Here is a 24,454-nt window from a genome sequence, read left to right on the forward strand (position 1 = left end):
TTAAAAAAAACGGAAATAAGAAGTCAACTTGAGTCCAAATGTAACATCCTTCCATCTATGAAACATGCATTTTCGCATGATCACTGCAACTTACTACATACTAATACGAGAGGCATAATTGTCTTGCAAGGCATGGAATCTAACCCTCAGCAGCAATCATGAACATCCAGCAAATCTTACGTGATGCAGACCAAATATATATATATTTCACAGACAAAATGCTTGTGTTTTCGGAAATAACCCTACAATTTTATGCATACGTTTTTAGAGCTTTGCCTAACAAAAATAATCTATTATGTTTGCACTCTAGATATGGGAAGAATGTAACTGAAAACTGGAATAGGCTCCTATCCTCCCTAAATTGAATACAAAATATAGTTAAGTGTCCTGTGCTCCACGAAAGGAAAAACATAAGTGAAAAGAAGAGACAACACAATCTCAGGTTGCAGTGCATGTCTGCATTTTATCAGGCCCCAGACTTGGCCATAATTTCCTGGAGCAGGACTGGTTATCTACACGTGGGCCAGGAAGGACAATGAAATACAATCACTTGCTACATTTCAGACTTTAGTTTGTTGCTGGACTGATGAAAGGGGTTTCCTAACCCATGACCAAAGCGAGAAAGGAGAGCGAATCATCTTGGGACAGGCGACAGAATAAAATTTAACAAGGATACAGCATCTCAATTCCCATAACCTTTTCATGCAGCTTCTCTTGCCCAGTTTTGATCAGTTCTTTTGGGGCAGACTGATTCCACATGCTTAGCGGCCGAATTTTCAGGAAAAAGAGATGCTGCATTTTGCCAAGTTGATTAGTTAAGAGTAAATCATAAGAGGCAGTTCGAAGAGTGATTTCTTGCACATGATGGAATAGCCTTCCCTTGGATGAACAGCCCCGATTTTGTTATAGGGAGAAAGGCAACCAGCAGACCATCCCAAGCAGATCTCCCAAGCAGTAGCAGTAGCAGCAGTCCTTCCTTTCATGTCTCTGCGCCCAACGGTCAAAGTGCATGCCCTCTCCACCCAGGAATGATGTTGCAGAGTAAGCATGGGTTTGAGTGTTGGTGCAACACTGTCGGTAAAGTGTTCAGGTTCCTGAGGGGTGCCTCCTTTGCCCCCACTGCACCGAGACTGGTAGTTCATTCTGCTCCAATCTATTAATGGGTGTCAATTCTTAAATATGTTTTTACGGAACAGAAGAGAGGTCCAGCTCTGTGAGACTTAAAGAATTACAGAAGAAGTGCGTGTCGTGGAGGTGGCGCTACTTGAAGGCTGAGAATTCTCCTGTTGGGAGAATAAGAGACTGGTTTAGAATACATTAATAGAAGGAATCACAGATGGATAAAACATCCTGGTTTCAGATATACCATTAATACAGAAGCAAACGTTATCCAAATATGTGAACAATGACCAACAAAAGACAACAAGAGAAAATACACATTCAGCAAACCATGTCAATTTGAATTACGTTTCATGTAAGAAACCTTTAATTAATTTGTCTTGAATTTGTTTCTTGGACCTTGTTGAAGCTGTATGAGGAAAAAAATGACTTAGGGATATGCATTTCTCTAATAATAATAGTAACATCGGAGGCAGTTATTTTGCTGGGTTAGAAGAAGTACGAAAACTTACTTGAATTCCATGTTGACAATCACCGATGACCTTACTGAATTAATGAACTCTGAATATCTTCAGGAAGGTCCAGGATCACAGAACATGATTTCAAATACCAATCTGTATTTTCAATAAATGTTTTTTTCTGGAATGCCTCCTTAAAGGCAACATTAAATCTCGGAATTCCTTCTTTAACGTAATCCAGTCAGCACTGGAAAAACACATCTTTGCCAACAGGGCAATGACAGCCATTTCAAATTCTCCTTTACAAAGAAAAGGCACCGGAACTGTACAAAATCTGTAATAATAATAAAATAGTGCGTGGCAGATTTTAATGCAGAGTAGGACCCATCTGGAGATGGTCCACTTCTGCACTGCCAGACCTTTTTTTACTCCCACATAACAGACAAAGAGTTGATCATCCACCCGGAACTCTGTTGTACGTTCAAGGTAGAACGCCAACGCTCTTTCTGGGTCCAGGCGGTGGAGACTCCTCTTCCACAGAAGGATGCGAGGGTGCATAAAAAGTAGGCAAGGTGATGGATTAGCCTATATAAAAGGGCGCAACGACTTTTAGCAAAAAGGAAGCCTTAGTGCGAAGCACCAGTTTATCAGGATAGAAAGGAAGGTAGGGTGGCTTAGATGAAAATGCCTGCAGCTCAGCTCACTCACCCTGCTGGCAGATGTAATGGCCACAAGGGAGGCTGTTGTAAAGGTGAGAAGCTTGAGAGGACAATTGTGGAGAGGTTCAAAAGGGGCGCACATCAGGAATGTCAGAAACAAATTTAAATCCCATTGGGGCAATGAATGGGGATGGAGAAAACATGAGTAAGATCTTTGAGGAACCTAATAACAATAGGAGACTTAAACAAAGAAGGTTGATCAGGCAACCTCAAAACTGCAGAAATAGCAAATAAATAACCGTTAAGAGTGCCTATGGCAGAGCCCTGCCGGGTGAAGTGAGAGAAAGGATAAACAGTAGGACTTCAGAGAGATGGGCAGAAAGGTGGTGAAAAGATTTGGCTGTGCACCATGCCACAAATTTATTCTAATCACAGGCATATACCGTTTTCATGAAGGGATTTCTGGCTGTCAAGATTACATTACAGACTTCGGGGGGGAAGGCCAAAAGATATCAACTGCTGACGCTCAATCTCCATGCAAGAAGGCAGTGGCTTGTCAGGTTCAGGAGGAGAACCCTCACTTGCGGCTATGATAGAAGATCCCCCCGTAGGGGCAGTCTTTTCGGAGGATCGATGGCCATGCTCAGTAGGTCAGGATACCAGACTCTGTGCCCAGTCCAGAGCCACAAGGATGACTTGAGCCCAGTCGTTCTTGATCTTCTTGAGAACTCTAGGCAGTAGTGGTATGGGCAGAAAAGCATACAAGACTTAAGTTCCACTCAAGACTACAAGCGTCGCCGAGCGATTGCCACCTTGGAAACTCCAACGTGCAATACTGCTGACATTAAGTGTTCACTGCAGAGGCAAACTGATCTAACCAAGGCTCTCCCCACTACTGAAAGAGACCTTGCGCCACCTCCAGATGGAGACGCCATTTGTGATTCACTAAGCATTGTCTATTGAGTTTGTCTGCTCTGGCATTCAGTGAGCCTGCCAGGTGATGAAGAACCAGGGAATTGCTGTGCTGTTCCAGCCACGCTCAGAGGTGCAGATCCTCCTGACAATGGGTCCATGACCCCACTCTGCCCTGCATGTTTGAGTACCACATGTTGGTGGTGTTGTCCGTAAACCCCTGCAGTGCCTTTCCCTTGAGAGAGGGAAGAAATGCTTTCAGTGTTAGTGTGATCGCACAGAGCTCCAACAGGTTGATGTGGAGTTCGGACTCTGTTGGAGACCAGATGCCTCTGATCTCCGCCCTTCCCAGATGGCCGCCCCTGCCCAGTAGTTATACATCTGTTACTACTATCAGATCTGGTTAGGGAAGGGAGAGGGATCTGACTCAGACCCAATTGCGGTTTGTTAACCACCACTGCAGATCTTGCGCAGTTCCCTCTGAGATCTGGACCATGTTGGAGAGAGTCCACTGATGCTGCGCCCACTGGAACCTCAGGTCCCACTGCACAGCCTGAATATGCCATCTGGCATGTGTTACTAGCAGGATGCAGGAGGCCATGAGGCCCACCAGAGTCATTCTCGCCAATATCCAGGATAGAGGTGTTATAGCATGAATATCCTGGACTAACTGCTTGGGAGGATAAGCCTGAAACTGCACTGTGTCCAGAACAGGTCTGATGTAAGGGATCACATGAGAGGGAGTCAGGTGTGTCTTCAGCACGTTTATAGTAAATCCCAGTGAATGCACAAGGTCCGCCATAGTCTGGAGGTGGGAGATGGCAGCCGGGGGCGAGCCTGCCTTTAACAGCCAGTTGTCGAGATAGAGAAAGACTGAAACCCCTGATCTGCGCAAATGAGCTGCGACCACTGTCATCACCTTGGTGAACACCCGAGGGGCTCTGGTAATGCCAAAGGGAAGCATGGTGAGCTGAAAGTTCTCGTGGCCCACTGTGAACCGCAAGTAATGTCTGTTACCTGTGTCCTCGCGGCAAAGACCTGGAACACCCTGCCCCTGCACCTCAAGCATTCACCATCACTGCATCAGTTCAAGAAGGACCTCAAAACATGGCTCTTCAACTGAAGCCCAGAGGACAAACCCCCCAGACCCTTGAGACCCTTACGGGTGAGTAGCTGCGCTTTGTAAACACAATTTGATTTTCTGATTTCAATTTATTATTTTTTATTTTGGGCAGGCAGGATGGGAAGATGGAAACAAACATCCTGCAAGTCCAGTGCTACCATCCAGTCTCCTGGGTCCAGGGCAGATAAAACGTGAGCCAGAGTGAGCATTTTGAACTTCTCCTTCCTGAGGCAGAGATTGAGGGACCGAAGGTCTAGGATAGGGCAGAGGCCCTTGCCTTTTTTGGGTACCAGAAGGATAGTCACAGTCTGCATGGGCCACCAGGGGTGGCACAATACATATTGCAGCCCATGGGGCACCCCTGGTATACCAATACCCTGGGTGCCTAAATACCATATACTAGGGACTTACATGGGTGCATCAGTATGCCAATTGTGGGGTGTACCTTACAACTAAAGAGCACTGACACTGGGGTGTTGGTTAGCAGGATTCCAGTGTACTAGTCTAAACACACTGACACCAGGCAAAAAGTTGGGGTAACTATGCCATAAAGGTGCTACTTTCCTACAAGCGTGATAGAAGGTGCCTGCTGAGGCTCGATTCCTGGCTGCTTCAAAACCAAGAAGGAAGAATGGAGAGTGATGGGAATTTAGATCCTTAACATGTGGAATGCATGAGCAGAAAGGCCTTGATGTCAGTGTTGGGGATACGTCGTGCAAGCATCTAGGAAAGCGATAACAACAGGGTCACAGAGGTGTCAGCAAATGGTGCAGACTTGGCCAACCACAGCCTGGAAACAAAAGAAGAACTGCAAGGGGATCCCCTCACAGCAACAGCATGGCCTGCCAGAAGGTTGGCTTCAACGTGGATCCGTGAAAGAGTGGGGAAAGGCGAGGGACCAGACAGAATTTACTGTTGGTAAAGGAAAGTCTACCCCAACACGAGGTCATACTTATGTGAGTACCTTACATATAAAGGTATAAATATTACCCTAGCATCGACGTGCAAAAGGGAACATGCCATCCTTTTAAAGAGGCAAATAACGTTAGCAATAAGACAATGTGTTAGTAGCATCCGCTCAGCTTAGAATGATTAATTAGTCCTGGACTGGTTCTATTGACCGCGCTCCATTGTACTGAGAAAGTTATGGATAAAACACTACCTACTTCAGGCACCTCCCTTAACAGATGCAAACACCTTGCTATCTGAAGTGAGCCTTCGATAGAGACCCGACAGGGAGGTGTATGGCCCATAAACAGCAAGTACTGATTAGGGAGAGAACACATACTGCAACACTTGATCCACCACATTTGTTTAGTTGAAAAAAGTAAGTTGAATGCTGATACGTCTGCCTTATTTTTTATTTGTATTCCAACCAGCTTTTTTTGTCTGTTTGTGGAGTATAACACAAACAGGAACTACAAAAAATGGGTAGGATTGCCCCTGAGAACCTTCACTCCATTGGTTAGGCAGAACCAAAGATTCTGAGGATTCCGCGAGAACTCAGAAAGCCAGACATGGTCCACCCACTTCTTAGCAGATTTTATTGTGGAAACAATGCTGGAGGTGAAAATAATGATCATTAGACCATATCGGGCTCCATTCCATAAAGTAGAAGCTAGAGAACCTCCTTGTATGATACTGCCTTGCTTTCTATTAGAATCAAAGCAAATGGTCTTTGATATAGCTAAGGTGAAGAAGGTTTATAAGTCTGCCACCGGTTACAAGTTTCAGATCTTTTCAGATGTTTCATATGAAATGGCCAAAGAATAATCAAAAATGTGCGTGCTGACTGAAGGCCCAGGGAGCAAAAGCTCAAGTGCTGCAGCAATCAGATTCAACTCTGACAGAGAGGCAAACATTATTATTATTTTTTTTTAATGAAGTTGAAGGTGACAGGCGAGACAGACTGACCTAAGGGAAGAGGAGGGCTGAAGATGGAAGAAGATAGTTCCAGGATACCCTCCCGGGTGACTTATGCACTATACAAATACACACAACATAACATATCATGACAGATCTTTTCCCATGTCGAAATTACTATTATTGCGAATGTCATGTAGAGACTGGAGTCATGATGAGGGTAGGGTCCACATTTCTGCTCAAGGCTGAAAATCGATAGTTGGTAATATGAGCAGATCGTTAGAAAAATAAAAGCGAACAAGGATCCTCGTTCATGGCGCTCAGTAGACCTGCGGCTAAGCATCTTCAGCAGAGAACGCCTGTCAGCACTTTCCTAAGGGTAGGGTATACGGCATTGGGTGTGTGAGAGAGAGAGAAATGAGGAAGACAAGAGAAGCAGGGAAAAGATGTGTGGTAGTGAGCGGGTACTGGAGTTAGAAAGAATAGTAGGAGAGAAAATGTGAAAAGAGAAACAAGAATTCATTTATATGCAGGAACAATGTGTACAATTTCCATGAAAGTTAAGGGCTTGAATGTGTCGAGCAAACAACAGTTAGGCCAGGGGTTAGCAGCTTTAATCCACAGTTTGTCTTAGAGGGAATAATATTGGCTTTTATGGACACTATGATGCATTTTAAAATGGGTGTTAAGAAGCTAATATACACAACACTCAAGGTGCTTCAAAAAAAGAAGTGGTTATTGCAATTTGTTTTAAATCCTAGTATATTGTGGTAACACACAGCTGGACGGACTCAAAAGACACAGTGGGTGATACTTACCTTAGCCACGGGCCTAGTCAGCTGCTTGGAATATGACTAATCAAGATGAGCCTGAAATGAATAAATCACTTATTTGGTAGCTTTCTTGAGTCTTTCTTTCTCTAATGGTTATTGGTGATTTGCAGTGTATATTACCACCTAAGTTGAACACCATTAACACAGCTTCTAGTAACAGAACGAGGAAAATCAGAAGCACAATCATAAGCCATTATAATTAGTGGACATCTGAAGAGTTCACAATCCAGGCAAGGTTTACACATTTTATTATTTTCTAAGAAGACTTATTCTAGAATAGGTTATGGTCTCACTGTGATGGACATTTTAACTCAGGCCAAAGCTAACACCACACCCTGTGGTAGTGCTGGACCATAATCCATTGACTGAATAGGCAAATATGACTATAAACCTAAGTCCCCAGGACGTTGAACTTTCAAGGATGAAGTCTATCTGAAAGTTTAAAAACAGATTATGGAATTTTATGAAATTATTCAAGGCGCAGCTTCAATTCAGTGAGTTAGGATGCCCTTCGGACTTACATGAAGCAAGTGTCAAAATTCAATATGCATCATCTAAACGTAAGATGTACAAGAGAGAGCTGATATTATATGAAGATCATACACATAAAGATGGTACAGACAGGATATGATAAATAGAGAGATACATTGTTGGAAATTGAACCAAAAAAGGTCTCAACTCCACACTAGAAACATGGTTAAAGCACTTGAAAAATGTAGACGTTACATGCAAAGTGTATGAGTGCCATGATAAAGAATATGCTTTACTATCTGATATTACCAGAATGAAAACTATACTCAACACATCCCCTTGATGGAAAGGATTGATAGTCAGAATATCAACAACTAAAAAGAAAAATGAAAATGTTGTGGATTTTTACCAGAAACTATGCTCTTCTGAGAAAAAAGAAGCAGGACTAAATATGGGACACTTCCTTGGTAAAATGTTACACCATCAGGCATTGAGGACATTTCGTAAATAAATAGAGACCAGTAAGGAAAATCGAAAGGATGATGTTGTTGGAAATATATATCCCTTCTGTGCTAAAAGCACCCGATTTGTTCACCTTTTGGTTTTCTATCCCTCCTTTGATGGTGAGAGAAAGATAATATTACTACCAAGATTTAGTGAAATCAATAGCATTTTAGTTGTGTTAGTTTGTGCTTCCATATATATTTTGAATGGTTATCACATTTATATCAGCATACTTTGTGTAATAGGCTTCAAGGATTTCCAGCAAACAACATGGACTAGGTTCCATTTTCAATTTGTCTTTTCAACGATTATTTGTATGATTTAGCAAGAATGTTTTTTAGAACTATATTCTGATATGAAGTGAACTTTTGTCCTAAGGAATATACAATTCTTTAGTTTTTAGTTTTTTAAATTTAGCTGCTGGATTCATGATTTGGAGAAACTTGGATATAGGGGGCAGCTACGATGCCTTATTAGCAAAATATCAAATAAATAAAATACTGAAACATATACTAAAGTTCTGTGGCTTGATGAGATTCGATGGGACCTTTATAATATGCTTATTAGCACTTCCTCCACGTGTTCTACAATTTGATAATCACAATAATGGAGAGCAGAAATGTTCCCGAGTCCTGGAAAAAAGGCTAAAATAGTTATATTTTCTAAAAACTGGAAACCACCTAGTACACCTTCATCCTACCTGCTCATTTCATTAACAGGAGCAAGTGCTAAAATGTAAGCTAGCATCCTGACCAAACGCTTATCTAAATATAGATCACCTCTTGGGGTCCTTGATGAGAAACAACTGCCCATACTGAAATTAGGGACCAGGCAATAGAGCTCATTGCTCTTGAGAAAGAATTTGGTTTGGAAGAGTGGAGAAATTCAATATACCACAACTATTCACTGAGCGGATAAAAAAGCTATATACACAACAATAAGCAGATATCATCAATGTTCCCCTTTATTCGTGGAATGTGTCGGAATTGTCTATTGTCCAAAGTCCTGTATGCACTGTATTTAGAATCTAGTGTATGGCAAAGCATAAGAACACAGAAATGATGTCCTGAGGTGTAGAGATGCCCCCCCCACCCCCAATACTGACTATAAGCAGGCAGTATTTTGCTTATCGCAATTAAGCCAAGAGTAGCAATTAGAGAACTGGTTGAGCTAACAAGAACAGTATGGTAAAGATTCTTGGTATGGACTCTGCAGGACGTAAATAGCATAAGCATTCTAGAATATCTCAGAATCACATTGGCCTATGACGTATATCGAATTGCTTTAAATGATTTATTAACACAGGTGAGGGAAGTTACCAGGCTTCTGAAGAAATGGGAACATCTTCCATCAACTCAAAGAAGTTGCATAAACATGATTAAGATGACAATAGTTGAGAAGCTACTGTAAATTTGTTTTTAGTCCTCCAAAACTTTTTTCACCTTCTATTTTCATAGACTCAACTCGATAATACTTAGCTTTTTAAAAAAGCTTAAAAGGTCGTGCCACGCTTTAAAATGTTCGCAGGTTCCTCGTAACCAAGGGGGACAGGTACTCCTGATTTTTTGCAGAATTACTCTTCAGCTTTAAGGAATAAGTTAAGTCAGACTGTGGGACATAATCAGTTACTAAACTCTTTCATTAACATAAAGAAATGGCAACAGTACTGCCCCTGTGAGAGAGAGTCTCTCTCCTTCAGTATATGTTTTATTAATATGTGGCTATTTTCAATTTTTTTTTATTGTAGATGCCTATGCACTGTGCCAAGACACAGTCCTATTTCAAATATCAATCTTATTGTAAGGCAACCAGCATGGACTTTGCTCCTTATTATGATTTTCAAAAACCAGAAGCACCATTTTTCATTCCTTAATTTTACTCTCCATATTAGATCCCCAGGTCACTGTTTGTCCTAATGAGACCCTAGTGTTCTTCTTAAAGGTCGAAACGTTGCCAACAGCCAACAAGACAGACCTCACTTGTCTCTATCTAAACAAGGGAATTTGCTCTATAGATGTACTTGTTTAAATACCAAATGGAGGCTGTCTTTGTGAAGATACACCATTGATTGAAGGAATAACAGTGAATTTTTGATTGTCTTATTTTTTGTGGTGTTTGTTTCACTTGAGGTGCACTTTTTTCACCATTGCGCCTTTTGTGATAACCATAAAAAGATATTTTATGTTTTGACGGTTACTCACAACAATAAGAAAATATGTGTCCTTTGCACTGTACAAAAGCGAGATGTTTTTGACAGATTTGTAGCTATCCACATTTGAGCATTGTTCTCTGATTAATTCAGTGGCAGGATTTTCGGCTTTAGTGCATACTTTTCCTAAAGTGAATTTCATGCGAATTTATGCTTTTTTAGATGAAAAAATCATAAAGCACCTCTGGGACAATGTCATTTGGACTTGGTGCTGATTCATGTGAACTTCCAAACCTCTTAGTTTCACTACTGTCTAGTTTGGGAGCTTGCTATGCCAAGGAAAGCCCTTCATTATGTTCTTGCTACGATACCTTCATGAAACCGAGAGGAGAGCCACCAGTGCTAATGTGCAGCATGCCATCCCTGCTCCCTGGAGACTGGATCCACTGGTCTTCCTGCAGTGGTGTTATGAGATTACATGTGTGGAGAACAATCAACATACATGACCCCACTGATCCCAATAAGGAAAATATTAGATTTGCAATTGACTGATCCAACAACAAAACAAACATAAATGCCTTTTGAGAAGAAAAGAGTCTTACATATGTGGGATAAAGTCTTGTTTGCACATACCTTATCGCTTCCAGGGACTAATGTTCTGCGTGCTGACGTAAAATTGTGAGTAAGCTTGACCTGGAGCCACAAATACTGAGACTGTTGCATGAATATCCTATAGAACATTTTGTTTTTTGGTAAGTGATCCACTTCATCAGCCTTTTACACGTCTAGTGTCTAAGTGAGAGTACAGGTAAATCTGTTTCCTCATGAGGGCCACCAATTTGGAGGAAGTTCCGGGTGAAGCCTCCTGGCCGAGGGGAAGAATTAAGCATAGGAAGTGATCACTGTCAACTACAAATACAAAAACGCTCTCTGTTGCTTTGGTACGTTTTCAGGTTTGAGAAGGACTGTTAATCAATATTGGAGAATAAAAGAGTAGATGTTGCCTGTTTGACCAGAGGGTCATGCTTTAATGTTTGCTTCTGTTGCAGTCTTTGAACATCTCACATCAGACAGGCTAGATGGAGGTGCCCGAACGTTTTGTGAAGAATCTCTATGATCCCTTTGTATTGGTTTCAAAACTGAATTGCATATGGTTAGTCCTTGTTTGGCAGTAACAAGTTAAGCAATTATGAAATTGGGGAACTGAATTCCCACAAGATTATTTATCAGTGATTTGGTTTGGCTCTAGCATATTGATCTATCATCTTTTTTTCACATCCTATGTGTCTTTCCCAAAGTTGTAGGCATATGTCCCAGACATATGACTGAGTGATTTCTTACCTGTAATCCAAGTTCTCTCTCAGGGGAATCTCCATGGAAGTCATTAGAACTGAATAGTCCCACCCATATGCAGGGATCCTGGAGCACTTCTTTACAACAGAAGATCTCAAACAATTTAGGCCCTTAACTGGATCATTAAATTTAATATCTAAATCTCAATCAAAAACCCTTTTTTAAGTTGAAGGAGAGGACAATGTAGCCCCATAGGATGACAGTATGTAATGTGAAAAGAGCCTCTGCGCCTTTGAGGGCTCACAGTCCACCAGTATCCCATCATGCCAAGCAGGTGGCAGTTGACGATGTTTTTTTTTCACAGAGACAGTGGCAGAATTATTTAGAAAAAGTTTCCAACAATCGTCTCTGTTACTTCCAATGGGGTGGAAGGTTGGTTGCTTATGACTTCAATGCTGTTTCCCCTGAGAGAGAACTAGGATTACAGATAAGAAATCATTCCTTCTCTCTCAGTGGATCTCCATTGATAGTCATAAGCACTGAATAGAGTAGCAAGCCCACTCCCAGAAACTGCAGTGCAGAGGAAACAGAGCCGATCAATATACTAGATTCAGCTAGCAAGTTTCTCAGAGAGGTCTGTCCTACTTGACCATCTATTCAAGCATGTGAGTAAAAAAAAAAATGTTTAGTAAAGGTGTGAACTGATCTCCATGGAGCCAATTCACATATTTCAGCAACTAGTATATTCCTCATTAAACAGCTGCATCCACTTTCCCTTTAGTGGAATGATCCTTAGGTCTACCGCACAGAACCTTATTTGCTTTCTGGTAGAATAACAGAATGCAAAACACTATCCAACAGGATATAGATTGTTTATACATAGCTAAACCTGTACAGACTGGCGCATTTTTTATACAAAACTGGTCAGACATGCGGATACTCTTTGTTTTAGCTAGATATAACATTAAAACTCGTCTGACATCTAAAGTATGGAGAGTTCTTTGAGCTGGAGTGGAAGGCTGCTGAAAGAAAGTAGACAAAGAAATGGACTGGTTGATGTGAAAATCTGAAACCACTTTAGGTAAGAATTTCGGAAGAGACCTCAATAATACTTTCCCACTAAGAAACACCATATATGGTTTTTGATAACACATCACCTGAATCTCGCTAACCCTGTGTGCTGACCTTCTGGCTACTAGGAAAGCAACTTTCCAAGAAAGGTGTTGTAATGAGGATTTATGCATGGGCTTAAAAGTGGCCTGCTTGAGACGTGAAAGAATTATGTTGAAGTTCCAGGGTAGAGATGGGTGCCGTATCGGACGGAAACCCTTTTTCAAACCTCCTTAATAACAGGAACTTTGAAAAAAAGAGGTTTGTGAGGGAATTTCCTGTAGGCAGGAGCTGCCGCAAAATGTACTTTGATACGAGACAACCGTAGGTCTGATTTGGCCAGGCAAAGTAAATATGGAAGAATTGCTTCTTATTGGCACTTCGTTACATCAAAGGTCTTGTCAGAATACCAGATACAAAACCTCTTCGATTTAAATGAATAAGCTGAACATGTTGATGGATATTTAGCCTATTTGAGAATGTTCATGCAGTCTTGTGGAAGATTTAAATGCCGGTATTGGACTAGCTCAGGAGCAATGCTGCCAAACTCAAAGAGGAGAGATTGGGATGAACTATCCGGCCTCTGAATTTCGTGAGAAGGTCTGGTCTGCATGTCATCCTCATGTATGGATGTTCGGACATAAGGAGAAGGTCAGTGAACCACTATTGTTGGGACCACACTGGAGCTATCAAGATCACTGGCCCTCGAGTAAGACAGCTTGATGAGAACTGATGGAATCAGGGGAATTGGAGGAAAAGTGTAGAGAAATTTGCCGGACCAGTTGATCCATAGGGCATTTCCCAGCGTCTGTGGGTGGTGCTAACTCGAGGTGTCTTGAAGTACAGGAGAAACACCTTCAGCGCTAGGTGAACTGCATGTGGCTTGAGGAGTTTGATGTGATAAGTCATTTCCCTTGGAGACCATGTTACCTGAATTGGAAGATGATCCATTTGCACTCCCCGAACCTTACAGACAGGCATCTGTCACTGTGTCTGAGAGCGAACATCCTGATGAAAAGGCATCCAGTGCAGGAAATTGGTCAGTGAGCATCACCATTTCAAGGACTGCTTTGCTTTGGGAGAGATTGTGATCTTGTCCTCCCAATTGCCTGAATATTGATACCACTGATCCTCCAGACATTCTTGAAGTGGCCTCATGTGGAAACAGGCGTTCAGAGTCAGAAAAATGCATGAAGCTACCGAGTCCAGGATAAATTACACTTTTTTCACTGTGGGATGAGAAATTTTTGTGAGAGAGTGACACTTCAGATGGATCGATAACAGTCACTTCTCTGAAGGATACACTCTTGCTTGTATGGTGTTGATGGTGGCACCTAGGTAATGCAGAGACTGGACTGGAGAAGAGGTTGACTTGTTGTGACTGACATGCAGCCGTAATCGGTGGAGAATACTGATCTTCATCTGGCAATAGAGATGGGCATCTTGTCGTGCTGACGCATTGATAAGCCAGTCGTTTAGGTATGGACAGATAAATATGAAAGAACCTGCAGCCTTTGGTATGCACAGACCTGGCTTCCCCAGTCCTTGGTGTAGACACCCCTGCCCTGAGGCCAATTTGGCATCAAGACAGGTGGGAAAATTAGCTAGTCAGTAGGCGTGTACCACCACTGGGCTAACCACACCCCTAAGGTGGGCTACGCAGAGCGGACACTTGTGGACAGGTTCCACCATCTTGGTTTTGGTTGGAAGTAAGCCTTCTGGGATAGGGATATGCCCACTCCCCACAGGAGGTGGTCATAAAGGGGTGTAGGAACCCCCAGTGGCAGTCCATTGGCTACTACCCTCCACTCTCCTAAAACGCCCCTAAATTCAGTATTTAGGTGAATCCCTAACACCAGAAGCCAGGTTCGCCTGACAAGAAGAAGAGGACACAGAAGAGCCATAATAGTGAGAACTGAGGATGCCTGGTAAACTTTAGGTGCAAAATCCTGCTTGCTTACCTGCTGCCGTCCTGAAAAATCGCCACATCGTGACTCGTCCTGCAGCTTTGGGGACTCCAAAAGCCTTCGAGGATCTCCAGCACTTCACCAGCCCATCAGCATCTCCTGTAGAGGTGTGAAGCCACTGCCCTGCTTCTTGCAGGTACCAACCGCAACGTTCAGTTCACTGGCCTGCTGACCCCCAGGTCCACCGTCGCAGCAGCCATCCAGGAGTACAGGAGGAGGTCCCCATGCTCCAAGAAGTCAGTCTTGCCTCCCTACCAAGTAAGAAGACTCAAGGATCCACCAGAGCCGAGCTGCACCAACACCTGGGGTACTGGACCCCTTGCATCAACCCAGGCTTGTTGAAGCCCACTCCAGAGCCCAACAGTAGATCCGAAGACCTGCCAGCGAGGAATGTCAGCATTGCAGAGGACAGCCTCCTCAGTCGTTCAGTTGCCTTGTTCTTTCTCTCCTTCTGCAGGTCCCCCAAAGAACTGTTTGCGCCTTGACACAGGAGCACCACCGCTAGGGATCCACTGCACCCGAGCACGCTGGCCAGGTTCTATGATTTCAAACGGTATTCCCCTGCTCCCCGGATGTCCACCTGTTGGAAGCTCCCGGACTTGTCCCCAAGTCCCTCCTTGCATTTGTTTTCCAAGTGCCTCCCCAACCCTCAAGTGCTAGGTGTACAAGAACCCAACATGACCAACACCACTTCACCCGGACGCTTTGGCCAGGTAAACCTGAACTGCTGGTCCTATCAATATGTCAATAACTTTGCATCCCTAGCACATCACTACCTTCAGGGTACCCCCGACAACTGAGTGTAAGAACCCTTATGCAGCCATAGTACCTTGGACCTTGTGCTGCTTCTACAAAAAGTTACTTGCCAATTGTTCTGAGAATTACAACAGTATTTATTTTTTTGCAAATATTCTGATGTTTATAAATAATACAACAAAGTAACTATTTTTTAAACAATTGTTCTCGAGTTGCTTCTTGAGTGCATGTATCATTTATTGACTGCACGTTCAACAAATGCTTAGCACTACCTTCTGATAAGCCTAACTGCTCGCCCACACTACCACAAAAGAAAGCTTTAGGGATTGTCATTTTTACCCCTGTAAACCAATAAGGGTCACCCCGGACTATGTGCATAGTGCCCCCGTACACTTGGTTACTGCATAGATGGCCATCTTCCTACAAGTGGAATATGAAAGTATTCATCCTGGAGCTCTTTGACCAGAGACAGTCTCCCTGGTGGATTTGGGGATAAAGTTGATATAATCATAGTACTCTGAACTTTTCTCTTTGAATACATTTGTTGGCTGGTTTTAGATCTAATTGGAGTCTGAATTCGCTTTTGGGGCCTTTCTTTTTCCCAAAAAATACAGGGAATAAACTCCCATGCCTCGTTGTTTGGGAAGAAAAAGCACCATTGCTTGCTTCTGCAGAAGGATGTTTACTTCTGATCTTAGCATCTGTAGATGTTGATTGGATCGTTTTGGTGGGATAATTGGTGGAGGGCTGGTAAACCTGAGACAATACCCATTCCATATAATATTCAGAACCCAGGCATCTTTCATGATGGATTGCCACTCTGTCAGGAAATGAGAGGTACTTTTCTCAACTGGAGTGGGTAACGGAAGAGGGGGAAGCAGAGATTCACTGCTTAGAGCCTGCTGGAGGCTTTCCTGCGTGGACAGGCTGGTGGCCCTATCTTCCTGTAGGAGGATGACGCTGGGGTTGCTGAAAAGGTCTTTGATGCTGTTGCTGATGGTGACCATGTAACCATTGAGGGGTTTGAACTCTGGATAAAAATGTTGCTCATATGCTTTGTACATTTGTCGGTGTTGTTCCTTATGCTTTTCTGTTTTTAAGGTCTCCATTTCGGTTTTCATCCTAGCCATTTCATCATTGGTATGGCTGGCGAATAAGGTGTTGCCTGAAAAGGGTAGATTAAGGATCAGTTGCTAGGATTCTTATTTTAGTGCTACTACACAAAGCCAAGAATCCCTTCTAAGGGCCAACCTGTGGCCGTATCGGTTTGCTGCTGGTAGTAAAGAGTCTGCACCAACACTAATGACTAATTTGGAAACCATCATGCCCTCATTCACCACTTCGAGGAAACCTTCCCTTTGCTTTCTCTGAAGGTGTTCTTCAAACTGCTCCAAGGAGTCCCATAATGCTTTGCCGTGTCTGCCAAGCAGGGCAGATGCACTTGCTGCCTTCATTGTAGTGGCCACCATACCACACACCTTGCATCCTACAGAATCAAGATTTTTACTCTCCTTCAGAGGAACTGTAGATGAAGGCGTGGTAGAATGCACCTTTTTTTGCAGCTAGAAAACCACAGAATCAGGGGGAGAATCAGAACAGAGATTCTGGGAGCAATATAGGAGAGTCCAGAAGCAATACATGAGACGATGAAGAGTACGCCCTGGAGTATTCACAGTCGGAGGTGGATGGTAGACTTCTTGGTTTTGATTTTCTGACTTTTTCTACAGGTCTGGAGTACCTCAACGTTGAAATTCTCCTACGCCTTGACGTCGTTGTGTCCTTCGATGTCAACCTCCTATGTCTTGATATCGAACGCCGTCTCCTCTTCTATGTTGATCCAGCTTTTAACTTGAAGGTGAATATGTAGGGACTGTACCTTGACTCGACGTCAAGGGCCTCGATGTCTACATGAAACAACGTCATGCCTGGAGTCCTGTAGAGGAAGGTGGTAAAGCCCTGGTAGAGGACTGACACTCTATTAGCTCCCTTGATGTCCCACCTTCAGATTGCACCTGCTACTGCCTGAGGCACTCCTCTGTTCCATGAAGGAAAATGTTATCCCTTTCTCTTCAGGTGTGCCTGGAAAACTTTCTGAAATGTGAACACCTCTCAGCAATGTGACTTTCAGGAGGGCACATGATACAGATGTCATAACGCTCTGACGTGGCCTTCTTTCTTACAAAGGCAGGACACTTTTCAAATAAAGATGGAATTTTATTTGATGAATTAAACATTTTTTTCTGTAACAAAATGACAGAAAAACACAGGTACTGTTTAAATCTGTGGAGTGAAGTAGTTGTAAAACATTTCCTAGAGAGATTTCTGAGTAATACTAGCCAAAAAGGCTGAGCTCAGTGCTCCAAGATCCTGTCAACAGGAGCCCGAAAAAAAGAACAGAAGACATGCCACCTGCTGGACAGGATGGGATACTGGTGGGCTGTGAGCCGTTAAAGCGCAGGCTCTCCTTTCACACTTACATAATGGCATCCTATGGGGCTACATTTTCCTCTCCATCTTCAACTTTTTCCTTTTAAAAATGTTTGTGAATGAGATTTAAAAACGAAAGTTGACAATACATTTAAGTGCTTGAATTGTTTGATATAGTTATTACACTTTTTAAATGCAATCTGAACCAATTGGCCAATGTAGCCTTCCTCATAGGCTGCAAAACATTGATGTCTTAGGTGTCTCTCCAGGACTTGCTGAAGAAAGGCGAATATCTACACTTAAAACAGAATATTGTAAACAAGTGCTCTGGGATCCCCACACGTAGGTGGGATTATTCAGTGCTTGTGACTATCAATGGAGATCCCTTTAAAGAGAACATGAGCTCACTAATGCTAGAGGGAGAGATGCATCATCTAATTAATGAATCCCAGCAAGCTTAAAACACATCTGGGTTGTTTGTGTTACCATTTCAGCGTTTTACTTTCTGGACTTTGACAGTTGGTGCAGTGCAAAAAATTATTCACACATGGTTGGTCCATGTTTGAATGGCACAGATAAGCAAACTAGCAATGCAATGAAAACCACCAAGAATAATCATCAGTGGCACATATTAATTGAAGCATTTCTATCCTTTTTCAGGTTTTGCTAGAGACAGCTATCTTAAACTAGCTAGAAAATATCAAGGCATCAATTCCTCATAGTACAAGAGGAATGGATAGAATGAGCTGCGGATCAAATCTGGTCAGTCATTGGCTTACTGCTTTTTTCAAGGTCCTCATATCAATTCTTTATAAACGTACAATAAGAAGAGGTACATAAAGAGAGTGAACTATAGGACAGACCCTTTTAACCACTGGCTTTCATGTGATTTTCATGGTGTAAAATGGACATGGCATTTTGTTAATGGCTTCATTGACATATTTGTGTTGCCAATGGGGTCTTGAGCTGAGGCACTGAGGTGCTCCTCTTGCCAGCTTACCTAATGGGATGAATCAATTGGGCCAGTCACAGCTCCTCAGTCGCTCCATGGCCCTCCTGCCTGGTTGTGACAGCTCCGCCCGCATTTCTTAGCCTGATTGCATCTGCTCACGCCCCTACAGATGCCTCCTTCATGCCACTGACAGTCCCGCCCTTCCACCATCCCGCCTCCCACCCCAGCCCCTCTCACCCCCCAGGACATATAATGAAGGTCGCAGCTTGCTGAAGGCCTGCCAAAGGCAAGGCCATCTGCCCCAGGAACGTGCCAGCGAAAGGAGCCCGGTTCTCCCAGCCCCCACAGCTACACCACCAAGAAGCTCCAGGCCCTGAATGTCAGACCCCCCATCAACAGCTGCTTCACAGCCTCCCCACGCTCAACCAAAGGACCCTTCACCTGCCTACACTGCAGTTTCTCGTGCAACAGGGGCCCAACTGGGCACATTAATGCCCGCACTGTACACACACAGAAGACTACGAACAACCAAGCACCACACTCTAGTGCATCCTGCTAAACGCCTGCTCTTTATGCAAACTCGCCATGGAAATCTGGGACACCATTGCCATCCACAACTCAGATGTAGCCTTCATCACCGAAACATGGCTAACACCTCCTCAAACCCTGACATCGTCACAGCCACTCCTAACAGCTACAAGATGATACACCAAGACCGCACCAACAAACATGGCGGGGTCATCACCATCATCTTCATGGAAACCTTCCAATGCACCATCACTGACGATGATCCTCATGGAGCACCTCACCTTCTGACTCCAGAACGATGCCAACAACACGATACAAGGCACCCTCACATACAGACTCCTGGGACCATGCCCAGCCTTCTGCGATGCCATCACCAACCTCATCGACTCCCTCCACTACGTCCTACTTGGCGATCTCAATTTCCACCTTAACTATTGCAACAACACCAACTTCACTTCTGTCACAAGAGAACCTCAGCAATATCGGCCCACCCAACTAGTCACCAAACCCACCCACAAAGCTGGACATACACTGGACACCATCTTCACTTCTAGTCACAAATCAATTTCACCCATGTGACTGAGCTCAGCTGGACCGACCACGTTATCGTCCACTTTACCATCTCCAATGCCCAGCACATCACCTCCAAGCATGTCAGCACCCCCCACCGAAGCTGGGGTAAGGTAACCAAGACCCTATGGGCTCAGGCCCTAGGCACTGCACAACTCGAGCCCACGGCAGACCTTAACATTAACCAGGCTGTCCAAAACGTCACCACCTGGATCACCAAATCTGCCAACAGAGTCACCCCGCTGAAACCAGCTAAAACCAACACCACCTTCAAGCCAGCAAGTTGATACAATCCGGAGCTCAGAAACTCCAAACGTAACTGCCATCAACTCGAAAAACAATGCGCATGGACCCCTCCAACAGAGCCGCCTACAAGGCAGCCTTCAAGAACTACCACCACCACATAAAGACAGCAAAAAGAGCAGCAATCACTGCCTGCATTAACACCACAGCCAAGTGTAGGAAAGTACCATCTTGCCTGGCATGTTACCCCCATATTTCACTGTATATATGTTGTTTTAGTCTATGTGTCACTTGGACCCTGCCAGGCAGGGCCCCAGTGCTCATAAGTATGTGCCCTGTATGTGTTCCCTGTGTGATGCCTAACTGTCTCACTGAGGCTCTGCTATCCAGAACCTCAGTGGTTATGCTCTCTCTGCTTTCCAAATTTGTCACTAACAGGCTAGTGACTAAATTTACCAATTCACATTGGCATACTGGTACACCCATATAATTCCCTAGTATATGGTACTGAGGTACCCAGAGTATTGGGGTTCCAGGAGATCCCTATGGGCTGCAGCATTTCTTTTGCCACCCATAGGGAACTCTGACAATTCATACACAGGCCTGCCAGTGCAGCCTGAGTGAAATAACGTCCACGTTATTTCACAGCCATTTACCACTGCACTTAAGTAACTTATAAGTCACCTATATGTCTAACCTTCACCTGGTGAAGGTTGGGTGCAAAGTTACTTAGTGTGTGGGCACCCTGGCACTAGCCAAGGTGCCCCCACATCGTTCAGGGCAAATTCCCCGGACTTTGTGAGTGCGGGGACACCATTACACACGTGCACTGTACATAGGTCACTACCTATGTACAGCGTCACAATGGTAACTCCGAACATGGCCATGTAACATGTCTAAGATCATGGAATTGTCACCCCAATGCCATTCTGGCATTGGGGGGACAATTCCATGATCCCCCGGGTCTCTAGCATAGTACCCGGGGACTGCCAAACTGCCTTTCGGGGTCTCCACTGCAGCTGCTGCTGCTGCCAACCCCTCAGACAGGTTTCTGCCCTCCTGGGGTCCAGGCAGCCCTGGCCCAGGAAGACAGAACAAAGGATTTCCTCTGAGAGGAAATAGGAGTGAAGGCTGGGGAGAAGTAACCTCCCCCAGCCTCTGGAAATGCTTTGATGGGCACAGATGGTGCCCATCTCTGCATAAGCCAGTCTACACCGGTTTAGGGATCCCCCAGCCCTGCTCTGGCGCAAAACTGGACAAAGGAAAGGGGAGTGACCACTCCCCTGACCTGCACGTCCCAGGGGAGGGGCCAGAGCTCCTCCAGTGTGTCCCAGACCACTGCAATCTTGGAAACAGAGGTGTCTATGGCACACTGGACTGCTCTGAATGGCCAATGTCAGCAGGTGACGTCAGAGGCTCCTTCTGATAGGCTCTTACCTCTCTTGGTAGCCAATCCTCCTTCCTTGGTAGCCAAACCTCCTTTTCTGGCTATTTAGGGTCTCTTCTTTGGGGAATTCTTTAGATAACAAATGCAAGAGATCACCAGAGTTCCTCTGCATCTCCCTCTTCACCTTCTACCAAAGGATCGACCGCTGACTGCTCAGGACGCCTGCAAAACCGCAACAAAGTAGCAAGACGACTACTAGCAACCCTGTATCGCTTCATCCTGCCGGCTTTCTCGACTGTTTCCAGGTGGTGCATGCTCTGGGGGTAGCCTGCCTCCTCTCTGCACCAGGAGCTCTGAAGAAATCTCCCGTGGGTCGACGGAATCTTCCCCCTGCAACCGCAGGCACCAAAAGACTGCATCACTGGTCCTCTGGGTCTCCTCTCAGCACGACGAGCGTGGTCCCTGGAACTCAGCAACTCCGTCCAAGTGACTCCCACAGTCCAGTGACTCTTCAGTCCAAGTTTGGTGGAGGTAAGTCCTTGCCTCCCCACGCTAGACTGCATTGCTAGGTACCGCGTGATTTGCAGCTGCTCCGGCTCCTGTGCACTCTTCCAGGATTTCCTTCGTGCACAGCCAAGCCTAGATCCCCGACACTCTAACCTGCAGTGCACAACCTTCTGAGTTGTCCTCCGGCGTCGTGGGACTCCCTTTTGTGACTTCGGGTGGACTCGGTTCACTTTCCTTCCAAGTGCCTGTTCAGGTACTTCTGCGGGTGCTGCCTGCTTAATTGAGGGCTTCCTGACTTGCTGGGCGCCCCTCTGTCTCCTCCTCCAGGTGGCGACATCCTGGTTCCTACTGGGCCACAGCTGCACCCAAAAACCTCTACTGCGACCCTTGCTGCTAGCAAGGCTTGTTTGCGATCTTTCTGCGTGGGAATACCTCTGCAAGCTTCATCGCGACATGGGACATCCATCCTCCAAAGGAGAAGTTCCTAGTCCTCTTCTTTCTTGCAGAACTCCAAGCTTCTTCCAACAGGTGGCAGCTTCCTTGCACCCTCAGCTGACATTTCCTGGGCTCCTGCCCACTCTCGACACTGTCGCGACTATTGGACTTGGTCCCCTTGTCTTACAGGTACTCAGGTCCGGAAATCCACTGTTGTTGCATTGCTGGTGTTTGTTCTTCCTGCAGAATCCCTCTATCACGACTTCTGTGCTCTCTGGAGGTAGTAGGTGCACTTTACACCTACCTTTGAGGGTCTTGGGGTGGGCTATTTTTCTAACCCTCACTGTTTTCTTATAGTCCCAGCGACCCTCTACAAGCTCACATAGGTTTGGGGTCCATTCGTGGTTCGCATTCCACTTTTGGAGCATACGGTTTGTGTTGCCCCTATATCTATGTGCACCTATTGCAATCTACTGTAATTTTACACTGCTTGCATTACTTTTCTTGCTATTACCTGCATAATTTTGGTTTGTGTACATATATCTTGTGTATATAACTTATCCTCATACTGAGGGTACTCACTGAGATACTTTTGGCATATTGTCATAAAAATAAAGTACCTTTATTTTTAGTAACTCTGTGTATTGTGTTCTCTTATGATATTGTGCATATGACACCAGTGGTATAGTAGGAGCTTTACAAGTCTCCTAGTTCAGCCTAAGCTGCTTTGCCATAGCTACCTTCTATCAGTCTAAGCTGCTAGAAACACCTCTTCTACACTAATAAGGGATAACTGGACCTGGCACAAGGTGTAAGTACCTCTGGTACCCACTACAAGCCAGGCCAGCCTCCTACACCAACCACACGAAAGAACTCTTCAGAATCATCAAGGAATTCTCTAACCCGATAGCCACAGAGACCACAATCTGCCCATCCCAGGAACTATGCAGTAACCTCTCAGACTACTTCCACAGCAAGATCATCACCATATACAACAATTTTGACCCCCAACCCTCCACTTCCAAGCTAGACGAACACCAGCTACACGATAACCCCCTGCGCCCCTACCGGCTTTTCACCCTCAGAGCCAACACTATTAGCATTGAACTAACCCGCATCCTAAACACCTACATCTCCACGGCAACCTTCCTGGATTAATGGAAGCACGCAGAGTCAGGCCCATCCTAAACAAACCCTCCACCGACCTCAAAACCTACGGACCGATCTCCCTGCTCCCCTTCCCGGCCTAAGTGCTCGAGAAAGCCATCAACCAACAGCTCACCAACTACCTCGAACAAAACCAACTTCTCAACATCTCACAATCAGGATTCCTAGTTAACCACAGCACAAAGACAACACTGATCACCTCCATGGATGACATCTGGACCCTTCTTGACCAACGAGAGTCGGCAGTTCTGATCCTTCTGGACCTCTATGCAGTGTTCGATACAGTCTCTCACTACACTCTCCACAACAGACTCCACAACATAGGCATTCAACAAAATGCCCTTAAGTGGGTTGTCTCTTTCTTCTCAGGCTGCACACAGAGCATCCGCATTCCTCCCTTCACTTCTACACCTAAGAATATCACCTTCTGCGTATCCCAAGGATCCCCCCTCAGCCCAACCCTGTTCAACTTCTACATGACACCCCTCGGAGACATCCTCAGATCCTTCGGACTGCTACGCCAATGCCACTCAACTAATCATCTCACTCACCGAAAACCCCCACAATGCCAAAGCCAACATCCACAACGCCATGACCAACGTGGCAACATGGATGAAAAATAGCTGCCTCAAACTAAACACTGACAAAACGGAAGTCTTTATCTACGGGAAGAACACCTCCGTATTGGATCACAGCTGATGGCCAGCAGAACTTAGACCAACGCCATCTCCATCAGACCAAGCAAGAAACCTCAGCATCATCCTCGTCTGACAACAATCCATAAATCAAGAAGTAAATTCAGTCACCGCCTCCTACTTCTACATCCTCTGCATGCTCTGCCGAATCTTCAAATGGATTCCTACTGACAACATAAAGTCAGTTACGCACGCCCTGGTTACCAGCCGCCTCACCTATGGTAATGCTCTCAACGCCGGCGTGCCCTCCCAGCTACTTAAAAGACTCCAGACTCTACAGAACACTGCAGCCAGAATCATCCGCAACCTCCCCAAGTGCTCAAGCG

General features: G+C 44.7%; 1 protein-coding gene across 2 annotated transcripts in view; it reads right to left on the bottom strand.

The window, feature by feature from the left end:
- Window positions 1–438: 438 nt before the first annotated feature.
- Window positions 439–24,454, bottom strand: part of BRAF (B-Raf proto-oncogene, serine/threonine kinase) — a 603,403-nt gene continuing 579,387 nt past the window's right edge. For both annotated transcript variants that reach the window (XM_069227907.1, XM_069227906.1), the window contains exon 19: window positions 439–1,283. In XM_069227907.1, the coding sequence (XP_069084008.1) occupies window positions 1,261–1,283 (23 nt within the window). In that variant the 3' untranslated portion in view covers window positions 439–1,260. The remainder of the gene's footprint in view (window positions 1,284–24,454) is intronic.

Source organism: Pleurodeles waltl, chromosome 4_1 (assembly GCF_031143425.1).
Source record: "Pleurodeles waltl isolate 20211129_DDA chromosome 4_1, aPleWal1.hap1.20221129, whole genome shotgun sequence".
Lineage (NCBI taxonomy): Eukaryota > Metazoa > Chordata > Amphibia > Caudata > Salamandridae > Pleurodeles > Pleurodeles waltl.